At 43.5% G+C, this 23,138-nt stretch overlaps 2 protein-coding genes across 2 annotated transcripts in view; both read left to right on the top strand.

Annotated features, from left to right (window-relative positions):
• gpc3 (glypican 3) overlaps positions 1-967 on the top strand; it is a gene marked incomplete at both ends in the record, with an annotated part of 307,783 nt that extends 306,816 nt beyond the window's left edge. The window contains 2 exons of the mRNA XM_084332068.1: positions 1-75; positions 878-967. The exon at positions 1-75 is cut by the window's left edge and continues 104 nt beyond it. Coding sequence (XP_084188194.1) covers positions 1-75; positions 878-967 — 165 coding nt within the window. The remainder of the gene's footprint in view (positions 76-877) is intronic.
• Positions 968-6,627: 5,660 nt separating this feature from the next.
• Positions 6,628-23,138, top strand: part of gpc4 (glypican 4) — a 68,576-nt gene continuing 52,065 nt past the window's right edge. Inside the window, exon 1 of the mRNA XM_084332377.1 lies at positions 6,628-7,320. Coding sequence (XP_084188503.1) covers positions 7,173-7,320 — 148 coding nt within the window. The 5' untranslated portion in view covers positions 6,628-7,172. The remainder of the gene's footprint in view (positions 7,321-23,138) is intronic.

Raw genomic sequence — 23,138 nt, 5'->3', positions numbered from 1 at the left:
CCGCCGTGGAGGTGCTACCTGGGCCCCGTCCTCCCTGTGACACTCCCCCTCCTCCTCCTCCTCTTCCTCCTGCTGGTGGGTCACTGACCAGTGCTTCACCCCTAGCCTTGCACACTCACACGCCTCACAAACACCTCTCTCTGTGGGATTCAGTGCGAACTCTGTGAGATGTCACACAAACTTGTTCAGCTGGCGCGTTTTAATTGGCCCTCCTCTCTCCCGATGTACACTTCAATGACTCAACAGAAAGGTCTCTCTACCCCTCCCTCTGTGCTTGTCTTTCTATCTCTCTCTCTCTCTCTCTCTCTCTCTCTCTCTCTCTCTCTCTGTGTCTCTCTATCTATCTATCTATCTATCTATCTATCTATCTATCTATCTATCTATCTATCTATCTATCTATCTATCTATCTATCTATCTATCTATCTATCTATCTATCTATGTCTCTGTCTGTCTCTCTGTCTGTCTCTCTGCCTCTGCAAGGAGCTGTCTTCATCTTGTTCAACGAACCGTTAGGCTAGAGATCAGTGGATGTCCTCAGCTCCCCCTTGCAGAGTGCACCAGATGAACCCATGGCACTGTGTAAATAAGCGACCGCGCTCCTCCTCCCGTGTGACCTCCCATCAAGTTCTCCTCTTCGCTCCATCGTGTCCTGCAGTCTCACGCTACCCGCTTGTCCTCTGTATTGTGACAGAAAGTGTGTGGAAGCTTTCCAAGTGGAAGCCCCTTATCTTCTTAGAGTTCTGTCATGGACCTGTATAAGTGAGGGCTGTACTCGAGAGAATGGACACCGAACAGACCACTGGAGGGACCTTTAAGACCTCTCCACTGCCCCTCTATCTGTACTCTCACTCTCGGCCGTGTTATCTCCCCCTGCAGAAGAGCGGGCCCTGCCTCCCACTTCCTGAGGAGCAGCTAAATGACCCTGGGGGCAGGAGGGAACATCAAGAGGTTTGGATGTTGTTGTGAACTCCCCAGGTCCCGACTGGCAGAGGTGACACCCTCATTTAAATGTGTACTTTTCTTTTAAATGCTCTTGCTATTAACATCTACTCTCTCTCTTTCTCTCTTTCTTTCTCTTGCTCTCTCTTTTTCATTGATCACGTCCAGATTATTGCTCAATTATTCCTACTAGATTAAAAGTTTGTTTGTTGAGCGTCAACCCTTCCCAAACCTCCTCCTCTTGTTTGAGCTGGTGTCGTGTGTTACTATGACCACTGTGGCACATAGGGGTTCTGATGATCAGTTCACTGGGTTCAAGTGTCTTTCCTCCAGAACCCATCAGTGTTGGCGTTATCTCCTGCTGCCACCATGTTGCACTTTTTCAGCAACGGCCCTGTGACAAAAAAAGATTTAACCTGAAAACTGTACAGCTGTCTCTCTCTTTCCTTACCGGTGCCATGTTTACTAAATATGTTCCATTACATTATTAATGTATTCATGAGAATGTGGTTCACGGACCGACCGACCAGCCAGTCAATGAAGCAGAATTTGTGTCGATTTCTCTGGTATGGAGGACAACGTGAGAAGGGATATGAGAGACCATGTAAATAGGTATGAGTGGTGTACTTTGCTGTGGTTTGCATTAAGCTCAAACTTAAGCTCTTTCTTTGTAGGCCTGGGCAGTGTATTTATGTTGTATGTACTGTATATATGGCAGGTTCAAACCCCAGGAGTCAAAACTTTGTGTCTTAATTGTTTTGTTTCGTTTGGATGTTTTCGCTAAACTAAATTAGATACAAAATTGGAATTCAGCTCCCTTTGCTATTTTGAGTACTTATTAGATGTCCCCTATCAGATAACCTGTTCGGAGAGACACTAATTAAGAAATGAATGTCTAACTAACTACTCACACCCAACTGATTCCAGAGCAGTGAGAGACACATGACCGCTTGACAAGCCACACTGTGCAAGTAGTAAGGAAACAGTGATTGTTGGTAAGTAACTTCTCTCTCCTCAGTCTGCAACTCCACACCCAAGAACATGGTTGTTTTACTTTAAAGTTGATGGGAAAACTGTATTATTATTAAGAACAATAAAGACAGAACGTGCTTTCATGATTTTTGGTTCTGTGTACTCTTTGAAGCAACTGGTGTCTTGAGAGTTATTGTTCTTGATTCAGTTCAGTTCCAAGGGAGCATGTTTATAGATTTATAGTCATGCAGTTCAGCATATGTCTTATATCTTGTGTTTTGACATGCATATCATGTCATGTTATGTTACACACACACACACACACACACACACACACACACACACACACACACACACACACACACACACACACACACACACACACACACACACACACACACACACACACACACACACACACACACACACACACACACACACACACACACACACACACATATATATATATATACCATGCAATACATTTCAAAACCCAATACATAGAGACATATAGACATACACATATATATAAATCTGATGAAGTGCTTTATTTTTACGGTACATTGTAGAGAGAGACAGGAAATGGGACACAGGAGAGAGGGTGGGGCAGACATGCTACATGGGTTCGGACTCGGTCTCACGATATTGCAAGTTCATGGTAAATCTGCTTTTAGCCCACTGATCCCTGGAGCTCCCTGGAGTGAGAAATACAATACCAGAGGCAAAAACACATACAAAACATGCTCTGTATGTTTGTCTCTGGTATTGTATTTCTCCCTCCCACCAGATGAGGGACCTCTCTGGGGGAAACATGCAGCACAGGGACAAGTTCTCATCTGTCTTTCTCCATTGGGGGGTGTCTTCACACTGAACCCCATTATTACAGGGCCATTAGTCACCTGAGCCAGGTGACAGACACTCATCCACAACACACACACACAATTAGAAAATGAGGTTCATTAGTGGTAATTGTTTGTATTTTAGTCTCACAGTAACTTCATTGTTGTGGCTTTCAGCTCCCATTGAGACAGATCATCACTTACGGCTGCACACATAACATGCCTGTCACCACCAAGACGCTTTAAGCCCCATTTTCTGCTCTGCTCTGCTGTAACTTTTCACACCCTCCTCCCCTCAACTGCAGATGATAAAAAAGCCATTGAATCCAACTGTGCTTTTCTCTCCTGTGCTGACTCGCACCTTTTAAAGGAAGACGCCACCGAAAGAAATAAAGCTGATTTATTACTCTCACGCATACATATCCTAAAACTATAGACTGACTGACTCGTATAAATTCATTGAAAGTTATTCGGCTGAAGAGATAAGATATGTGATGTCATTATAGTATGGTGTGTATATTATTCCAGGAATTGATAAATACAGCTCAGTAAAATTATGGAAATGGAGAAATATAGTATCAAGGATTTTGCAAAATGCCTCTGTTTCTAGGAACTAATAATTAGCCTACTCTATTTTTTTTTATGCTCATAATTTCACTTTTTATTGATTACTTCCTGGAATAATATACATCATAATGACATCACGCATCTTAACCCCATAACTCTCGAAATTAATTAATTTGTTTGAGACGGTTTATAGTTTGGGGATATAAATGCGTGAGATTATGCAGCTTTAATGAACCAGCTTTCATTTCCATTAAGGTGGAAAGGAGAGAGGCTAATCATTAGGAGATGAGCAAACAGTGGCTGCAGCAGAGAGAGAGCATCCAGGCAGCTGACCTGGGCTATAGCAGGGGAATACTGTGAATGCTAATGGGAGGCTGGAGAAAGGGCAAACAGGCCCATTGAGATGCAGAGCTCTCATGTTTTCTTAGGGTAATATCAGGCTGACGTCGAAACGGCCCACATTATCAGAGTGAAAGGTCAATTTGACGTTAGTCAGCAGGACGGGTGGGAATAGCTGACTATCAGGAATTATTGGGTGTTCTGCAGTAGGGATTGTGCCTCGGTATCAATGTGTATTTGAGGAGGAATATGTACATGGTCACACATGAAGATGTTTGGGCATGGACTCTTTCCACACCTGAAGGATCTTCAAACAGTGCATAGAAATTAAACTAACAGTGCAATGCATGCACATATATTTTATATACAGGCTCTCGAGTCCATTCCAATTTTACCAAGCTGGATGCTGAAATTCCTCTTGTCAGAGAGAAAAGCCTAAAACATGTCATGTCGTTCAGAGCTCATTCACATTTAATTACCATGGCAGTGGACCATTTTCTTACCTTTTGTTGGCCTATTGAGAGGAGCGCCGGACCCACGCTCTCCCATGCACAGTCCTAGCATCCTCCTCCCCTCCTCAGAAACCCCTGGCCGGCCCAGCAGCAGCCGCAGTCACACGGAATGAATGGAGCAGGCTGTGGAATGTGGACACAAAAGAAGGAATGTCATTTTGCTGAGTGCTACCCCCAAACCAATGCACGCGTGCACACACATACACACACACACACACACACATCCACTCAGACAAGCACACGCACACACTCAAAACCACATGCATGCACACAGTCACTCTCTCTCGCTCTCTCTCACATACACACACACACACACACACACACACACACACACACACACACACACACACACACACACACACACACACACTCACTCACTCACACAAGTCCAGGCATGTTAAAACATGGGGGGGGGGGGGGGGGGGGGGTAAAAAGTCTAAATATAATATTTGTCACTAACTGATCTTGTTCACAGGATCACATTATTTGCAATTATGTACACATTGTATAAAATATTGTGAACTCCTATTTAGTCAGAGACTGGATAAGTAAATACTGTAATTCCTCTAATAGTAACCCCGGCTTGTATTTGTTTCAACTGTAGCGGATACCAGGCTTGTATTAGGAGGAGGCCTGTATAAGAGAGAGGCCTATATTTCTAATTGTCAAACAGATCATAATGAATAAATCAACATTTTGTGTCAGTTTGAACCCAGTAAAATGTACTGGGTTCATTTATTGAAACCAAGTACTGTATGAAATACGGTAGTAAACAGTGCAATTACAGGTGGTCAAAAAAAGTTAAATAAAGTAAAATAGTGCAATCACAATACTGGTATAATAATAATAATAACTTCGTTTTATACAATTCTGAGGTAGGCTTACTCTCTTGGTAAACATTAACACCATACCATTATATGGTATTTACTGCACAGCCAGGCCAGCATATAACAACAATAACAAAATACCGTAATTCCTCTAATATACATGAAACCCGGCTTGTATTAGGAGGCTGGCTTATAATTGCTTAGCTCAACAGCGCACCCGGTCATTAATAGAGACCCGGTTTTTAATTGAATACCGGTTACTATTAGAGGAATTACGGTATCCAAACATATAAGTGGCTTCTAAAGTTCTGATTCAGAATGATAAACTGATCATTATGACTGAAGAAAAGTAATATCAGGCATTGCCATGGCCTCAATGCCAATTATTATGCACGTATATGACATTGCATATAATTATATTATCAAATGGAGACACAAAACAGACACATGCACATGTGTACACTAGAGCTGCTACTACTGATTATTGAAGTAATCAATTAATTCAAGGGATTCTTTTATTGAATAATATGTGCATCTAAATTATACATTTTCATAAATAAAATAAAAATAAAACAGACAATTGAGCATTTACATGCTTGCGTTTTATCTTGCCCGATGAATGCATACTGACATACGGCTTCAACAGGGTCTTTCTAGAGCATTTCTCAAACAATTACGTTGTTTACACTGTTTATTTTTTCTCATATTTTTATATTCAAATCTAATTTTATTGTCTATATTTATGTCTTTCTACTATTACCCTGTCCATATACCCCCTCCTCCCCCATGCTGCTATAATGCCCAGATAAGGGGATCAATAAAGCAATATCTTATCTTACAATCTCGGTGCTTCTAAATTAAGTGATTATCCTTCTTCTTTTATATTTCCATCAGATGAGATGCTTTGTTGTAACACTTAACTGCCACCAATGAAATGCAGATTTTTCAATCAATTATTCATTGTAGCCAATTTATTAGATTCAGTCGATTAATCACAACACCCCTAATGTAGACACATGCACAGAAAATGGCATGATTCTAAGCTTATCGAATGACTGCAGTGCAGTATAGTAGGCTAATCCCGTGCCAAGTATACTTGTGTTGTGATTGTGTTCTCAGCGCACACAGCCATGCTGGCAATGAGACATCTGTTTGCTTGTACTGGTCCATCATGTTCCAGACACTATACGTCTAGTTTACAACACTGTGTCACATTTCATGACAGGCAGCCATATTCTGAACATAACTGCTTACAGGACATCGTTTAAACCTGTGTTTGTGTGTACGGCTAAACACACGTATGTGACTTTAAGTGTTTTCCGCCAAGCTGTTATAATGTTGTTGGGTACCCAGCGTATGTGAATACAGTACTTTTTAATGTATATACATTTAGATGAAGAGGGCATAGCCATAGGTTCTTCCATACTACAGCAGCTCCACTTTGGAATCCAGTCCTGATTTTTTTTTTTTTTTTTTAGACCTGTATTGGAGAGGCTTAGGAAGAAGCCTATCAATGTCCAAAGTTCCCCCCGCCTGCTCCACGCTCCACCCCTGGTGTTCTGAGTTGCCAAGTCTTTGTCCCCGGAACTTGCGCTCCTGACTCTCCGCCGGGATTTCGCTCCGCTCGCCTCTGGACTTCAGCACAGATTTCACTGTCCTGCCTGGAAAACAAACCACAGAAGATTTTAGGGGAAAAAAACTTTTTCGGTAACAAATTCGCAATTTTTCCAATCAATTGTGGTCTTTCGTCCGAACCCCAAATAGCCGAACTGTTCCCCCACAAGCGAACATACTTCCAAGGGGTTTTGATTCTGTATTTCTTCTTGCCCTGGGAAAAACTTTTTTTTTTCCTAAACTATTTTTAACCTTTGTGTTTTGTTGCTTTCTTTTCACGTCTTCACACGGGAGAGTCTGGAACTCGACAGTGTTTGAAACGACGTCTTCTGATCGGTTGTTTTCGTCTTGAAGAGGTGATCTGAGAGGCTGTGAGTGAAGGATCTGTTGCTGCCAACTTGTAGAAGAACCAGAGAAGTAAAGAAGAGTCCCAGCGCGTCTCCATGAGGAACCTCAACGTGGGAGTTATTACTGCAACTTTGTCCTCCTAGTTTTTACACCTGATCGCTCTTCTTCTTCTTCCTTTTGTCATTTAATTTAACTGTTGTTGTAACTGAACGAGATGAAGACGATGCTGGTGTTATTAGTGGCTGTGCTGTGTGTCTCGGTGAAGGCTGAGCCCAACAAGTCGAAGAACTGCAACGAAGTCCGGGCTGCTTACAGCTCCAAGGGCTTCAACGTCAACGATGTCCCTAACAAAGGGGTTCAAGGTGAGTTTGAAATATTAAAACGTAGTATAGTCTCTTATTATTAACCATAATGTCATGTTCGTATTCCCTTTAAGCTCCTGCCACTGTCATTTGATTAGAAGAATAGTGTGTTATTATTATTTTAAACGGATGGCCACAATCTGTTACATCTTGAATATAATATTTTACATTTTAGTAGTTAATTTTATACGCAATGTATATGATACATGATTGCATAAACTTCCTCGGGAGAATGTACAGTTGCAAGTTTCAACTACTTCACAATAAAAAAATATCTTAATTTAGGAAACACTTTACAACAATATGACAACATAATGAACTATACTATACAAACACAGAACCGCTCAGAAAAACAACAACGGGGACATGTGTTTATTATTTCCAAGCTCACATGATGCAGTGATATGGTTAAACACTTCTGTAATACAGTATACATTACAGCAACAGTCATTATGTTAGCATAGTTCAGCCTGTTTTTTGGGTTAGTTTTCCAGTTTCGGTATAAGCCTTATGACTCAGATGGGCTACAGGGGTTAGTTTGATGGACAGGCTGTTTTGAGCCGATGAAATCCACCCAGCAGCAACAGACTATAATGTTATTAGTGTGTGAGAGAGGGAGGTGAGAAGGCGAATCCATTTAGCTAATAATCAGTTAAACTCCCAAGTAATGGAATCTTATAGAGGGGAGCTGGAGCAGGGGAAGAGGGCTGGGGGTTGAAATTCCACTGTGCCCTGCATATACTTTTAAATCCCTCCCCTCTCCTTTGCCATTCGTTTTTATGGTGGTTTATATCAATATACAGACATTTGTCAGACTTCTAAATCAGCCCACTTGGGCTGTATTACTTAGAGTAGTTTTGGGGATATTCTTCTCATTTTGTGTCTAGAAGTGGGTCAACCTGAGTGGTTGGTTCCGCTGTCATGTTGGGAGTCTTGTTTCCCCTTGTTGCATACATTATTACTAGGCAACATTTCCTAACGGAGGTCTGTTTCAATGGACTCAATGCATTTGAATTGTCATTTTCCCACCCTAAAACCTATTCTGTATGCCCCAGAGCAGAGTGTTGCGTTCGTTTTCCCCAAAAACGTTTAAAGCTTAAATTAATTTGACATGGGTGACCAATTTCTATGTGTTTCATCTTCTTTCGTACCAACGTCTATTATGGGTTTCTTTGCATAGAGATCAGTTCAAACCGTCTTTCTTGTCAAGGGCTTGATGGCTCATTAGAATTTGAGTTGTATGTAACTGTCAGGGTGACCAGGGACTTTTCCCCCCTCACATTTCACACAAGGCTGCGGGCTCTTTTGTCTTCTGGCTGTATGTCATTGTGATGCTAAACATCACGAGAGTTGCCCAACATGTCTGCATGTGTTGTCTTTAATTGTGGTGCATCTCTGTGTTTTTGATTTGAGGACATTTCTAAAGGCCTTGTGTTGTGCAGGTCTGTGTGCTACACACACACACACGCACGCACGCACACACACACACACACACACACACACACACACACACACACACACACACACACGTGCCTCTTCTTACAACAGAGTGTATAGGTGTAGGCCCGGACCGTACTCAGGGCCAACTTCAACGAGCACCTCATTGTCATCGATAGAGACTGAGATAATTGATCCATGAAAAGCGACCATGGTCCACTGTCATCAGAGTAGGGCAGGGCAGGGGGTCTCTGAAAACAGAAGGAGAAACAAAACCCCCTTGCTCTGGGAAAACTGTTTTGTGTTGCTGGGTAGACCGAGACAGTACTCTTGATGTGCAGTCTCCCCTGTCCTCTTCAGAGCTGTAGCCCCTCACCTTGCAATGTGACTATCTGTAGCCCCTCACCTTGCAATGTGACTCTTTATAACTGTAGCCCCTCACCTTGCAATGTGACTCTTTATAACTGTAGCCCCTCACCTTGCAATGTGACTCTTTATAACGTAGCCCCTCACCTTGCAATGTGACTCTTTATAACTGTAGCCCCTCACCTTGCAATGTGACTCTTTATAGCTGTAGCCCCTCACCTTGCAATGTGACTCTTTATAGCTGTAGCCCCTCACCTTGCAATGTGACTCTTTATAGCTGTAGCCCCTCACCTTGCAATGTGACTCTTTATAGCTGTAGCCCCTCACCTTGCAATGTGACTCTTTATAGCTGTAGCCCCTCACCTCACCTTGCAATGTGACTCTTTATAACGTAGCCCCTCACCTTGCAATGTGACTCTTTATAACTGTAGCCCCTCACCTTGCAATGTGACTCTTTATAGCTGTAGCCCCTCACCTTGCAATGTGACTCTTTATAACGTAGCCCCTCACCTTGCAATGTGACTCTTTATAACTGTAGCCCCTCACCTTGCAATGTGACTCTTTATAACTGTAGCCCCTCACCTTGCAATGTGACTCTTTATAGCTGTAGCCCCTCACCTTGCAATGTGACTCTTTATAACTGTAGCCCCTCACCTTGCAATGTGACTCTTTATAGCTGTAGCCCCTCACCTTGCAATGTGACTCTTTATAACGTAGCCCCTCACCTTGCAATGTGACTCTTTATAACGTAGCCCCTCACCTTGCAATGTGACTCTTTATAACGTAGCCCCTCACCTTGCAATGTGACTCTTTATAACTGTAGCCCCTCACCTTGCAATGTGACTCTTTATAACGTAGCCCCTCACCTTGCAATGTGACTCTTTATAACTGTAGCCCCTCACCTTGCAATGTGACTCTTTATAACGTAGCCCCTCACCTTGCAATGTTACTCTTTATAACGTAGCCCCTCACCTTGCAATGTGACTCTTTATAACGTAGCCCCTCACCTTGCAATGTGACTCTTTATAACGTAGCCCCTCACCTTGCAATGTGACTCTTTATAACGTAGCCCCTCACCTTGCAAAAGTCATTCCTTCTCTTCACTGACATAAAAGAGTTGCTGTTTCAGCCTTGATGAATGCATGGGAGGCTACAGAGCAGAGACTTATGTATAAAATGATACCCCCTGCCTGCCAATTGATCAGCAAAGGTATAATTATTATTTGACTGCGCTCCAGTTTCCCCTGTGGTACATTCCAGCTCCCCGAACCCTGTGTCACTCAGATAAGAGGAGTTTACTTTGCCATTGTCCCTCCTCTGATACAATCATCATAAATCAGGGGAACGGGCGCTTATTGGAGACGCTGCCCTCAAAATTGCCTTTTTGTAAACCACACACATCTTTTGTTATCCGTGGCGGCGTGGAGATACCGGTGTTTGTTGCCATTCAAATTACAGACCGGCTCGGTTAAAAATCCAGACTGAGATTCAATAGAGATGTTTTAATGCAATAAAACGGTAATGGAGAACGTCAGTGCTTCGGCGGAGGCCGGATTAGGTGCTATAGAGTAACAGACTGTTGGGCTCCCTCTCCGCCTCTCGGTCCCATGGTCTCAAGCTTTTACTCGTCACATGGAAACGGTTCAAGGCCTGGATTCCAAGTCTCTGAAGACACTGACAGCCAGTTGGATGAGGTTTGTTTAGTCCCTCTTGTTGAATATCTTGGCTTCATGGGAAAGCAATAGTCTTAACAATGAAATATTAGTGTTGTCAACTTGCAAGTGTGTGTGTGTGTGTGTGTCTCTCTCTCTTGGCTGGGATGAGTTACATAAGCTGGCAGTTGGTGTTGATACGGCGCTAGATGTGAAAAAGTATCTGCAAAGTACTTTGCTGCACGGTGGCAAGACAGACCAGCTCTTCAAAAGAGCCAGACAACAGAGCGGTTAACACTGACCAGATTGGTATCTGCCATGATGTCAACAGCTCTTCATTCTGGGGCTGGGTTGCTGCACTTCTCTTTCTCTCTCTCTCTCTCTCTCTCTCTCTCTCTCTCTCTCTCTCTCTCTCTCTCTCTCTCTCTCTCTCTCTCTCTCTCTTTCGCTCTAACCCTTCTAGCAGAATCTGTTTTGGTTTACGCCGGCGGTCTGTCTTGATGTCATGCCTCAGGTATGGCAAAGATCAAAGAGAAGAGAGCGGAGAGAGGGTCCGTCAACCGTCTCCCCGTCTCTCTCTCTTCAGCACAAGGAACATCCCTCTCCCCGTCCCTCTGAGACTCTCTTCAGCATCCGTCTCCCCGTCCCTCTGAGACTCTCTTCAGCATCCGTCTCCCCGTCCCTCTGAGACTCTCTTCAGCATCCGTCTCCCCGTCCCTCTCTCTTCAGGAACATCTGTTTCCCCCATCCCTCTCTCTTCAGGAACATCAGTCTCCCCGTCCCTCTCTCTTCAGGAACATCCGTCTCCCCGTCCCTCTCTCTCTCTTCAGCATCCGTCTCCCCGTCCCTCTCTCTCTTCAGCACTAGAGGAACATCCGTCTCCCCGTCCCTCTCTCTCTCTTCAGCACGAGAGGAACATCCGTCTCCCCGTCCCTCTCTCTCTCTCTTCAGCACTAGAGGAACATCCGTCTCCCCGTCCCTCTCTCTCTCTTCAGCACTAGAGGAACATCCGTCTCCCCGTCCCTCTAGGGCGATATATCGAGTATACTCAATGTATCGCGGATTGTTCTACCCGAGATGTAGTACTGTACTATATCGCGAACATCGAGTATTTAGTTTATATGGCGCCGCCCGCGGCCGAGAGACACTCGCAGTGCTTTCCTCGAGAAGGGACGGCAGAGCTATAGGCTAACGTTAGTGTATTCAGGGGCCAGGGCTGTACAGTGCGATATAATGTTGCGGTTGTAATTTCATTAGACAGACCAGCGCGGACCTTTAATAACATGTAATTTAATTGACACGAGCAATGAGCTAACGGTAGCTGCTAACCAAGGTATCCATTAGGATTATGCTAAGCTACTAGCGATAGCTGCTAACCCTGGTAAACGGTCAAAGCGGACTCCACAAGACTAGTTCCATTCGTGAGGAAATGGGGTGGGTTATATTGACAACGCTTGACAACAGCAGTTTAAACATAACTTCATATTTATTAGTTATTCGTTTCTGTATATCATTCAATTTCCATCTCCGTGTGTCTCCATCTCCATCTCTTCCTGTTTACATTCGAGTGTGACGTTATCACCTACAGCAGCTTAGACGATCAAAACGCGAACCTAGAACAAACCCCGAGGGGGGGGGGGGGGGGGGGGGGCTGGCTCTCTTGTTCATTGATTGATTGATTGAAAAGTTTATTAACAGATTGCAGAATGGGTACAGTACAGTACAGCTCAATACATACAATTGTTAAGGGGATGCAGACCAGAGAAAGACTTTCGTCTTGTTTACATCAGGGTCCCCCATTTTCAATTCATCATAACATATATGACATACATGACATTCAGATAGACATCTGCTACATCTATACATTTATGACATACCAGATTTGCAAATACAGTACTGTTTGTGATACAAAAGTGTCCAGAAAAATTCTCGCCCCCTCTCTCTCTCTCTCTCTCTCGCTCTCTCTCTACATTCAATGATTTAAAGTAGCCAAATGTTACAGACAGTATAAATACTAACTGGATAGTTGATGATATAAACATTTAATTTCATTATCTGAAATATTCTAAAATCATTAAGTCTGCTATAAGCCATTATACCTTTTGTGTGTGATTATTATTTTCTCACAGTAGGGTGTGTATATATATACATATATATATGTGTGTGTGTGTTTGGCTAAAGTGGATAGAAAACACAGTACTGTGTAAAAGTCTTAGGCACCCAAGTGTTTTTATATAAATAGTCTTGGATGTAAATAATTTTTTTTATTAGTGTGTCAGTAGACTACTCTTAGTACATTTTCATTAAATTATTTTTTAAAGCATCTTCATGGTTTAATAATGCAAACATATGTTGCAGGGACTTATTATAATCATCATATTGGCGTGACTGTATGCATCAAAGGGTTAAATCAAGCATTTTTAAGTGATTTAGAGGAAATGTAAAAATATCGCGATATATATCGTGTATCGCGATATAGCCAAAATATATCGCGATATCATTTTTGGCCATATCGCCCAGCCCTACGTCCCTCTCTCTCTCTTCAGCACGAGAGGAACATCCGTCTCCCCGTCCCCCTCTCTCTTCAGCACGAGAGGAACATCCGTCTCCCCGTCCCCCTCTCTCTTCAGCACGAGAGGAACATCCGTCTCCCCGTCCCTCTCTCTCTCTTCAGCACGAGAGGAACATCCGTCTCCCCGTCCCCCTCTCTCTTCAGCACGAGAGGAACATCCGTCTCCCCGTCCCTCTCTCTCTCTTCAGCACGAGAGGAACATCCGTCTCCCCGTCCCTCTCTCTCTCTTCAGCACGAGAGGAACATCCGTCTCCCCGTTCCTCTCTCTCTCTTCAGCACTAGAGGAACATCCGTCTCCCCGTCCCCCTCTCTCTTCAGCACGAGAGGAACATCCCGCTCATAATCACTTCAGTGCATTATGACTGAAACTCAAAGCGTCTATGACCTCAGCACTTTGGCTTGTCGGCAGGCCCAAGACGTTTGGCAGTAGGGGCTGGAAAGGTATACCAAAATATCAAGGTATATACTGGATGTCAATGGTGTATAAATATTGAAAGAGGAAATATATATATACTGTATATTTTTAAGTAAATAATAATAATAAAAAAAGGTTCCTTGCAGCAGTAGTAAAAAGTAAAAGAAAATAGACTTTTGAATAAACTATTACAAGGTAAAGACATAAAATCACATTAACACATTGTACTGGAAAACTATGCGGTCAAATACTGCTATACCGTCAACTCAGTGATATGCTGTTTTTGGCTGTGTTGCCCCTGTGTTGTAGTGAGGTCTTAGCCGGTGGTAGTATGCACCCTGCGTCTTTATGGTCTGGTAAATTACATGGTTGTGTGTTATTGCGATGACATTCAGCAGATAAGATAAGCGTAGGGAACTAGGGGACTGGAAGGCCAGCGTTTCAGAGTGTTCTCTGTGGTCCCACTGTTTTAACATCCATAATAATTAACTAATAAACCATTCGCCCGGAGTCTTGCTTTTCTCTTCTCAAGGTCAGTGTCTTTGAGCTTTGAATAGACTCATTCAGTGATAAATCAAACACGTTTTATGAGTCTTATCTTGGAGAATTAGGCGTACTTCAACAGAGTAGTCGTAGGGTGGTTCAATGTCCTATACAAACTTCAGATTTACACGAAAGTCCTAGATGTTTTCTTCTGTGCCTGCTGAAGATATTCCAGTTAGCCTTTTAATCTGTATGGTCACTGATTGACTCCAGTCTCCAGGGTCAGCATGGTGGATCTAAATTAATGAAAATAGTCATAGTCGATTTATCGGTTGATTTGGTTTTAGTCTACCAAGAATTTGTTAGTCGATTAGTCTACGTCTATGATAAGCAGTAAGCACAAGATTTAAAAGAACACGCCGACATTACAGAGGGTAGTTTCTGCATTATTACACGTGGAAAACAAAAATGTTGAAATCGATTAGTCAACAAATTCTAAAACTGGTATTTGACGGTAAAGAATTTCTTTAGCCCAGGAGGACCGCCATACAAACAAACATGCAAACAATTTACACTAAAGGAAAACAACACGCATCTAATTTATTTGGCATTAGGCGAACATATCTGTCAGCGCTACGGATTTGGAAATGGCAAAGCTGGGCGGATATTTGTGGGTTTGTGAAGTTTGGATTTCAGGATTCATTATGTCAACATTACATCATCAAGCCTAGGGTGGTATTTTTTGAAACCTTAAAAAACAGCTGGGTGATAATGACATGCTTGAAGTTGTGACACCCCGCCTCCCTCTACCTGCATTCATTTGTCAAGAATATTGCCCTGATGGATGACATAATTTTCATGTTGGTGAATCTTTTTTTCAAGTGCATTGTGAAATACAGACTTCAGAACCCCTCCCTCCCCCCCCCCGGCCCCAACACCCACAGAGCATTGCTATCTCTCATCTGTAATACTGACACTTGGCCCGATACGTTCGCCAATGGCTCTACTCAATTAGATGTAGTGTTGTTTTGTGGTGAACATGTTCTTATACGTAGAGAAAACCCTACAAGTGTTACCAGTGAGGGACACAGCTTCAGATAATTACTTGGCTGTTGTGTGTTAAAGTTGGTAGAACAGTGTTAATATTGACATTCATTGTGTAAAGCCGACATATGGTAGATATGTCTGTCCAACTGTTGACATTAATCATGTGTCGCCAGGATGTGGTGGTAGTTTAGTTGAATGTTGCTGGAAGAAAATTATTATCAGATGTATCATTCGAGTACCACATTAAGCATCTATGGAATAGTTATTCCTTAGCAAAATACTTAACCGTGTCTCAGAAATCACCCAGTGTTACACAACATTTTAATGTAACGGTTATAGTATATTCCACATGTGCACAAAAATTATCTTTTATTTTTCTGGCTGTAGTGTTGTCTAAACGGAAAGGAAACGACTAGGCTAAAATGCTCACTTTGAATTGATATGACAAATGAGAATTATAGCTAGAGCCTGAGGTCGCTCCCCACCCAGTAGAATTCAGAATAATGCAGCTGCAAACAACTCATAATTCCTGCTTCACAAAATGATAGTGGACCGTCATACTGGACCTCTCTCTCCTCATTTGATAAGTCAACTGATGGAGAGAATATCTGTCATCAACGATGACCGCATCCCTCGGACGCCAACAGTTATGTGTGCTCTCTGTTGCTGAACAGTCTGTCTCTTCCACCACCTGTGGGCTGTAATCCACTGCATTATGCCCGGATATTCCACATATGTCAGTATGGCATATGATGACGGCAGACGGTTTAACAAGTGAAAGTAGCTGTGGTCTTTAGGCTTGAACTGACCAAGATCGTCTAGGCCAGAAATTAAGCGCAGCTAATGTGAATATTAGGACTGCTGAAAAGCTGTATTATGCATGTAACGGTTGTAGAAACCTTAATTTCAAAATTATAATCTTCAGATTTATTGATTTGGGGGAAATGTTGATAGTGAGCAGGTAAATATCAGTTAATTCCACGTTTCTGTTGAAATAGTTAGAACACTTGTGTTTTAATGAGTTATCACACGGTGGGAGCGGCAAGAGCATTGTGTGTGTGTCTCTAAAAAAGCCCATAGAAGAATTAATGGCACTAATTCAGCTATTCTATTTTCTAGTACTCCTTTTCTGCTGACCCGTATAGCTTCTGCCTGCATGGGTGCCCTAGACATTTTATTCAGACTGCATCTGGATGTACATGTATGTGTGTACAGTATGGGGGAAGAGATACTGAGAGAAGTGCAAGAATTGGTTGGACTTTTAAGATCAGTCAAGCTTGTGGTGTTGTCTGTGCCAGGTTAACCCTTTCACTGCCGCACTACCAAACGGTTAACCCTTTCACTGTGACAATACACAGAGGGTTAACCCTTTCACTGCCACACGACAGCCGGTTAACCCTTTCTTTCAGTGCCACACGACAGAAGGTTAACCCTTTACGGTCGCCGTCGGTTGTGTGATAGTAAAGGGTTAACCTTCTGCCGTGTGGCAGTGAAAGGGTTAATCGGAGGGTTCATGTTCACACTGACAGGGTGAACAAACACGATCTCACAATCGTTTTGTCATGTATAGTTTTTATGACGCCGTTGGCGATGAAGTTCAAAGCTAAGCTTAGTGACTGTCCACATCATGGCTTCAGATTAATCCAGTTCAGGTGTCATGCGGCGCTGAGGTCTTGTGAACTCAGGCAGCAGCGTCTGGTCAGAAGGCCGCGCTACACATGTCTGCCAGTTCTATGGCGGATCTCTTATCAGCTTCCTGTGACTGCACTGTTCGCCAGCTACAGCTGCCAAGCTTATCGTCACTCAGAGGACAAATAAGCTTATCGCAGCCCCCCCCCCCCCCCCCCCCCCATTAGAAATGAGTGCTGCACATGAAGGACGTGGCTAAACAACTGTGGCGCTTAAGCAGTTTGTGTTTCAGGTCCTAGTGGATAAAATGATGGTCTTGTTCCAGGGCTTGACTTGGCATCCGGCTCGTCGGCTCGTTCTTCAGACGATCTTCTGAGTGTTACATTTGGTGCTTGGAATGTGACGGCACTCCCCCTTACACTTTAAAGCATTTGTTATGCTGTATCTGTAGCAACAGATGAATAGCCGTGTGCGTGTGTAAACCGACTATCCACAAGGCCATCTCTCTCCATCGTTTGCTTTGCCCCCCTTTGCCCCCCCCCCCCCCCCCTCAAACTCAAACCCCCAATGGGCAGAGTGAGCGATAGATCTGTGGGGGGTGGATGCTGTGTGTGGGAACAATTGAGCTTCCCCTTTTTTAGGCCAGTCTGCCCCCCCCCCCCCCCCCCCCCTTCCTCCCCACGGCATTCCACATCGGACCACCAAGACCCACAAACAGGGAGCCCTGGAGCCGGCAAGCACAACAAAGAGAGGGACGGACTTGAGGCGACCAGAGAAAGAGAAGGGGATTTGACTGACAGAGAAAAGAGGAGCGGAGGAGTTTGAGAGAGAGAGAGAGAGAGAGAGAGAGAGAGTCTGACACACAGACTCTGGGAATCCAGGGAGGTAGCATGTCTCTCTGGGCTAAATGCATGCGCTGTGACTCATCCCCTTTCAGTCACACAAGCAGGAACATCTAGCCTGCTCCTCTCCGTAACCTCTGACTTCAACAACACACGGCGTCTCTGTCTCCCTCGTCTCGTCTCTGCGCGGCTGTCGTCTCCCCGGCGGTTCTGTGTTGGACGGTGCTATCTGAAGCTTAACTGTGAGAAATCTGGTTCTGGCTTTGTGGTTTTTCCACAGTGCGTTGGAAGGGAGTGTGGCCTCTTGAAACGGCTTGTTAACATGTCCTCTTTGCCTGCTGCTGAGTCGGTCTCTCTCCTCCCCCCTCCGTCCGACACGTCGGCTCGTTTTCCTCCGCCTCTCTGGAACAAGTTGTCGGGTTTCGTTTCGGTCTTTTCCTTCCTACCTACCTTGTCCCTCGGTCAGATCCCTCTTGTCTTTCCCGGCTCTCCTCCTCTTCTTGTATCCTCCTCCTTGACCGGGGCGATATGGCCAGCATATCAGTTAATTGTTTTTCTTATTGTTTGATGGTTGACCATTTTGACAACATCTTTTTTTTGGTCATAATTGTCGACTGATTTCCGTCACATTTTCTTGAATACTGTTGCAAAATATTTACACATAATTTTTTTTTATTTTTTTTTAAAGACCTAGCCTATTATGTGGTTAACTTGATTGTTAGAACTAATGCGTGTATACCTTCACCTTGTGTGCGGATCCATAATTCTTTACCTTAAGATAGGGCTTATGATTAACATAATGAACCAGGTTAAGAGATAGGGGTTATGATATTAACATAATGGATCAGGTTAAGATAGGGGTTATGATATTAACATAATGGATCAGGTTAAGATAGGGTTTATGATATTAACATAATGGATCATCAGGTTAATATAGGGTTTATGATACTAACATAATGGATCAGGTTAAGATAGGGTTTATGATACTAACATAATGGATCAGGTTAAGATAGGGTTTATGTTATTAACATAATGGACCAGGTTATTAACATAATGGATCAGGTTAAGATAAGGTTTATGATATTAACATAATGGACCAGGTTATTAACATAATGGATCAGGTTAAGATAAGGTTTATGATATTAACATAATGGACCACCAGGTTGAGGTAGGGGTTATGATATTAACATAATGGATCATCAGGTTAATATAGGGTTTATGATATTAACATAATGGACCAGGTCAGTTTCCCCAAAAAACAGTAGTTCTTCAAACATCATTTTATTGTTTATTTTGATAACTTTTTAGGGGCCATGTCATCAATTACAAAGGGTCCTAGGGTCCTTCTCAGAGGTACATTACATTTTCAGAACAAGAGTTTGCAATTATTTGCACAATGGATTGAGTGTAACGCTGATAGTAGCTAAGAAAAGTCATTTCTGCAAAAACAATGGCCAGGCACCGGCCCAGTGCTAACTCTGCACAGCAGAGACAGGGTTCCCCAGTATTTACACAGACGTCCAAACACACACCCTGACACATGCAGTACAACCACCAACTGTCTACACACACGCACGCACACGCACACAATTTGCAACACCTACTGCCTACTGGGCAGCGCTGGGGAGTATTAAGTACATGTAGTTTACTAGTTAACTACATTTAGCTGTAGTTGGGTGGTAGTTTAATATAGGGTATAATTCTCAGTCCTATCCTCAGCACTCCACTGTCTCTTTCTCTCACACACACACACACACACACACACACACACACACACACACACACACACACACACACACACACACACACACACACACACACACACACACACACACACACACACACACACACACACACACACACACACACACACACACACACACACACACACACGCACCCCCCCTCTCTCTCTCACCCCCGCCCCTCAGGGTACTCCACTCTGCGTGGGAAGGCTTCCAGATGATCCTCGTGCCAAAACAGACCGCAGTTGTCGTTTACACACATCTCCCCGAAGGCTTCCCTGTCATGCCTCAAATATACCAATGAGTTGTCGCTTGGTACTGTCACCGAGCCGGTGCTGCTAACCGCGCCAGGGCTTTTACAACCCCCCGATACGTTACTCCCTCCTCTCCACTCGCCCCCCGTAGTCGGGACCCTCTCCCTCTCGCCTGCTGAATTCCTTTTGTGTGAGCGATGCCGGCTGGTGAAATGTCTTCTTTTTTTCCTCCTTTTTTTTTTTTTTTTTTTTTTTTTCCTGTGATATTGGAGCCGCTGTGTGTCTCCTTTGTGTTGATCACCTCAGCGCTGGTGTCACTCAGCCAGCTGTGAGGAGTGTGGCGTCGGGCCACAGGGCTCTGATCCCAAACTACAGGGGTGGAGCCCGAACCCCCTGACCCACAAACACCAGGCTTCACACACATTCACTCACTGAAGTCATCGCGCTACTCGGCTGCCAGCGAGGGAATGGGTTTTGATGTTGGGTGTAATCTGGCGGAGATTTATTGCTCGCTATGAAGACGTAGCGGCGGGGATGATTATGGTAATGATGAGGATAGTCGGGAGCGTTATTAGGATGCGTCTGTGTGATATCATGCCGGAGAGGCCTGTATGGTCTGGCGAGGGAGTGAAGCCAGCGACTTGCCTGGGTGTCTGGCCTCCCACCCTGCGGCTGGGCACGGGCCAGATGAGCTGTAATCCCTGCTAATTACTCCCAAGGCCTACATCAAGACTCCCCCCGGTGGGAATCCCACCAACACTTAGCTCAGTTTTCCAAGTACAGTTAGTGTAATGGGGTCACCTAATCCCTCTGTGTGCTGTGTGCTCTTGCACTTCTAATGAAGAATATCATAAATAATGATAATACAATACACACTCTCAGACTGAAGAGCCAGGTCCCTCTGCTTTTGGTTTTCAAAAGTATTTTCCTGCCAAACAAAAGCAGTAGGAGGCTTTGGGCCTTTTTTCTTCTCACAGCGTCTGACTGTGACAGTGTGACTGACGAGCTGATGCTGCGTCTTAAACCCAAATGTAAAACATGAACAAACCGTCAGCAGGAATCCTGCTGGCTGGGGACACAATTAAGGTGGACAAGTTATTTTTTTAATCTACCGGTATCTAATACTTTTTTTTTAAGTAAAAGCTCCAAAATCTTCAAATCATTGGGTCAGTGAGGGTGACACTGCACTGTGTGCGAATGTGAGACGACCGCCAGCAGTTGAATTGTTGTACACTATTGGGAAGACAACATCCATCTCATAGATTAGCGGCTGACCGATATCAGGCCGATATTGGCCTGGTGTTTTCTTAATAATTTTTTTATATCAGTATCAGCAATATTGAATTCTAATTCTAGCAATCCAATAGTATCATATGGAACTAAAGATCACAAGGAAGGTATTGGAGTGCACAGATCATCTTTTAAAAAAATGTTAATGGGGTGCAAAAAATCAGTGTCTTCCTCAGAAATCGCAAGGAATCTGTTGATACCAATAGCTCAATGCTAGGTTACCTTCTAAGGAATCTGTTGATACCAATAGCTCAATGCTAGGTTACCTTCTAAGGAATCTGTTGATACCAATAGCTCAATGCTAGGTTACCTTCTAAGGAATCTGTTGATACCAATAGCTCAATGCTAGGTTACCTGCTAAGGAATCTGTTGATACCAATAGCTCAATGCTAGGTTACCTGCCAAGGAATCTGTTGATACCAATAGCTCAATGCTAGGTTACCTGCTAAGGAATCTGTTGATACCAATAGCTCAATGCTAGGTTACCTGCTAAGGGGCTGAATAGGGCTCTAGAGTTCACTGATATTTTGACGGCATAACATTTTATATCCACAATTTAGCAATATTTTGTCTGGCTAAATCTAACTCTGTTTATTTAGGCTAATATTAGCAAGTGCAAACCTAGCTGTGGTCAACCAGCTCAGCTAGCTAGCCAATGTAGCTATTAGTGAAGTTAAGACCTTATTTGTTATTATTAAATTGTTGTATTTGATCAAATGCAGAGAAAAAACAGACTCACAGTGTCATGGATGTGAAGCATTCTTGTATATATTGAACTGGTCTCTTACAGAGTGCTATGCCAGTCTCTCTCCTCCTAATCACCAAATAGCTAAACACAACTCAGAATGTCAGTAACTTAAATAAGGAGTTAACATAGCTGATTGATTGATTGATTGATTGAACATTTTATTAACAGATTGCAGAATGGGTACAATACAGTACGGCTCAATACACACAATTGTTAAGCGGATGCAGACAAGAGAAAGACTTTCGTCTTGTTTACATCAGGGTCCCCCATTTTCAATTCATAATGAATTTTAAGTAAGGGTGCAACTTGCTCCGTGCAATCCATTCATTGTGGATCTAGCCCTTAGTGTACAATTAAAGCAGTTGCACCACAAAGAAGTAAAAATGTAACAAAGTAACAACAAAAAATTCCCTTTCTCTCTCTCTCTCTCTCCTCCAAATACTTAGCTGACGTACCTAACGTAACAGTATAACATGGCTCAGAATGTCAGTAACTTAAATACTTAGCTAACATTACAGTATAACACGGCTCAGAAAGTCAGTAACTTAAATACTTAGCTAACATTACAGTATAACACGGCTCAGAAAGTCAGTAACTTAAATACTTCGCTAACGTTACAGTATAAAGATGGCTCAGAATGTCAGTCATTTAAATAGTGTGCACCATCCCTTCAGTAACTTAAACACTTAGCATGCATAGACCCTGGTTTTGGACAAGTGCTACCCTTTAAACACGGCCCAGGCAGAATGTTAGTCAAATGTAATGGTGTTCAACCTAATATAATGTTTTCCTACCAGAAGCATCATACCATGGTCTGGGTAGCCTAGCCTGTGTCGTGTCGTTGTGTTTAAGTGCGATTGATGTTGATGTCAATCTAATGCTTGTGGGATGCCACTAGGGGGCAGAGCGGCAAAGTGTGAGTGAGGACGGAGTGAGTGACTGAAGGAGTGAGTTAGTGACGTTGTCACAGAGGTGCTTCGCAGCCGCCCTGCTCTCTAAACATTGAAAAACCCATATCGGTCGACCACTATCATAGATGCTATGATTTATTGACACATTTCACCGTGCGTCATTGGGAGCGGACCAGGTCGCCCGTGACTAAAGCCCATCAGACCACATTGTACCTCTGGGTCTAGGCTTTCCAGTCCCTTTTGACAGTCTTTCTTTCTGCCGCCTCCGCCGGTGTCCGGTTCCCTGAAGCCCACCAGGTATATCGGAATCATTGTTACCCTTTTTTGTAACTCTGAGGCCCCAGAAATGTGATCTCGTACCTGACCTCATTCAGCCTGGGGGGCTTTGCCCGGGCCCCGTCCCGCCTCAACATCTGGTGGACTTCAGCTG

The sequence above is a fragment of the Notolepis coatsorum genome, assembly GCF_963971535.1.
Source record: "Notolepis coatsorum genome assembly, chromosome: 16".
Taxonomy (NCBI): domain Eukaryota; kingdom Metazoa; phylum Chordata; class Actinopteri; order Aulopiformes; family Paralepididae; genus Notolepis; species Notolepis coatsorum.
The sequence above is the reverse complement of the archived record's forward strand: the minus strand, read 5'-3'. Positions and strand labels throughout refer to the sequence as shown.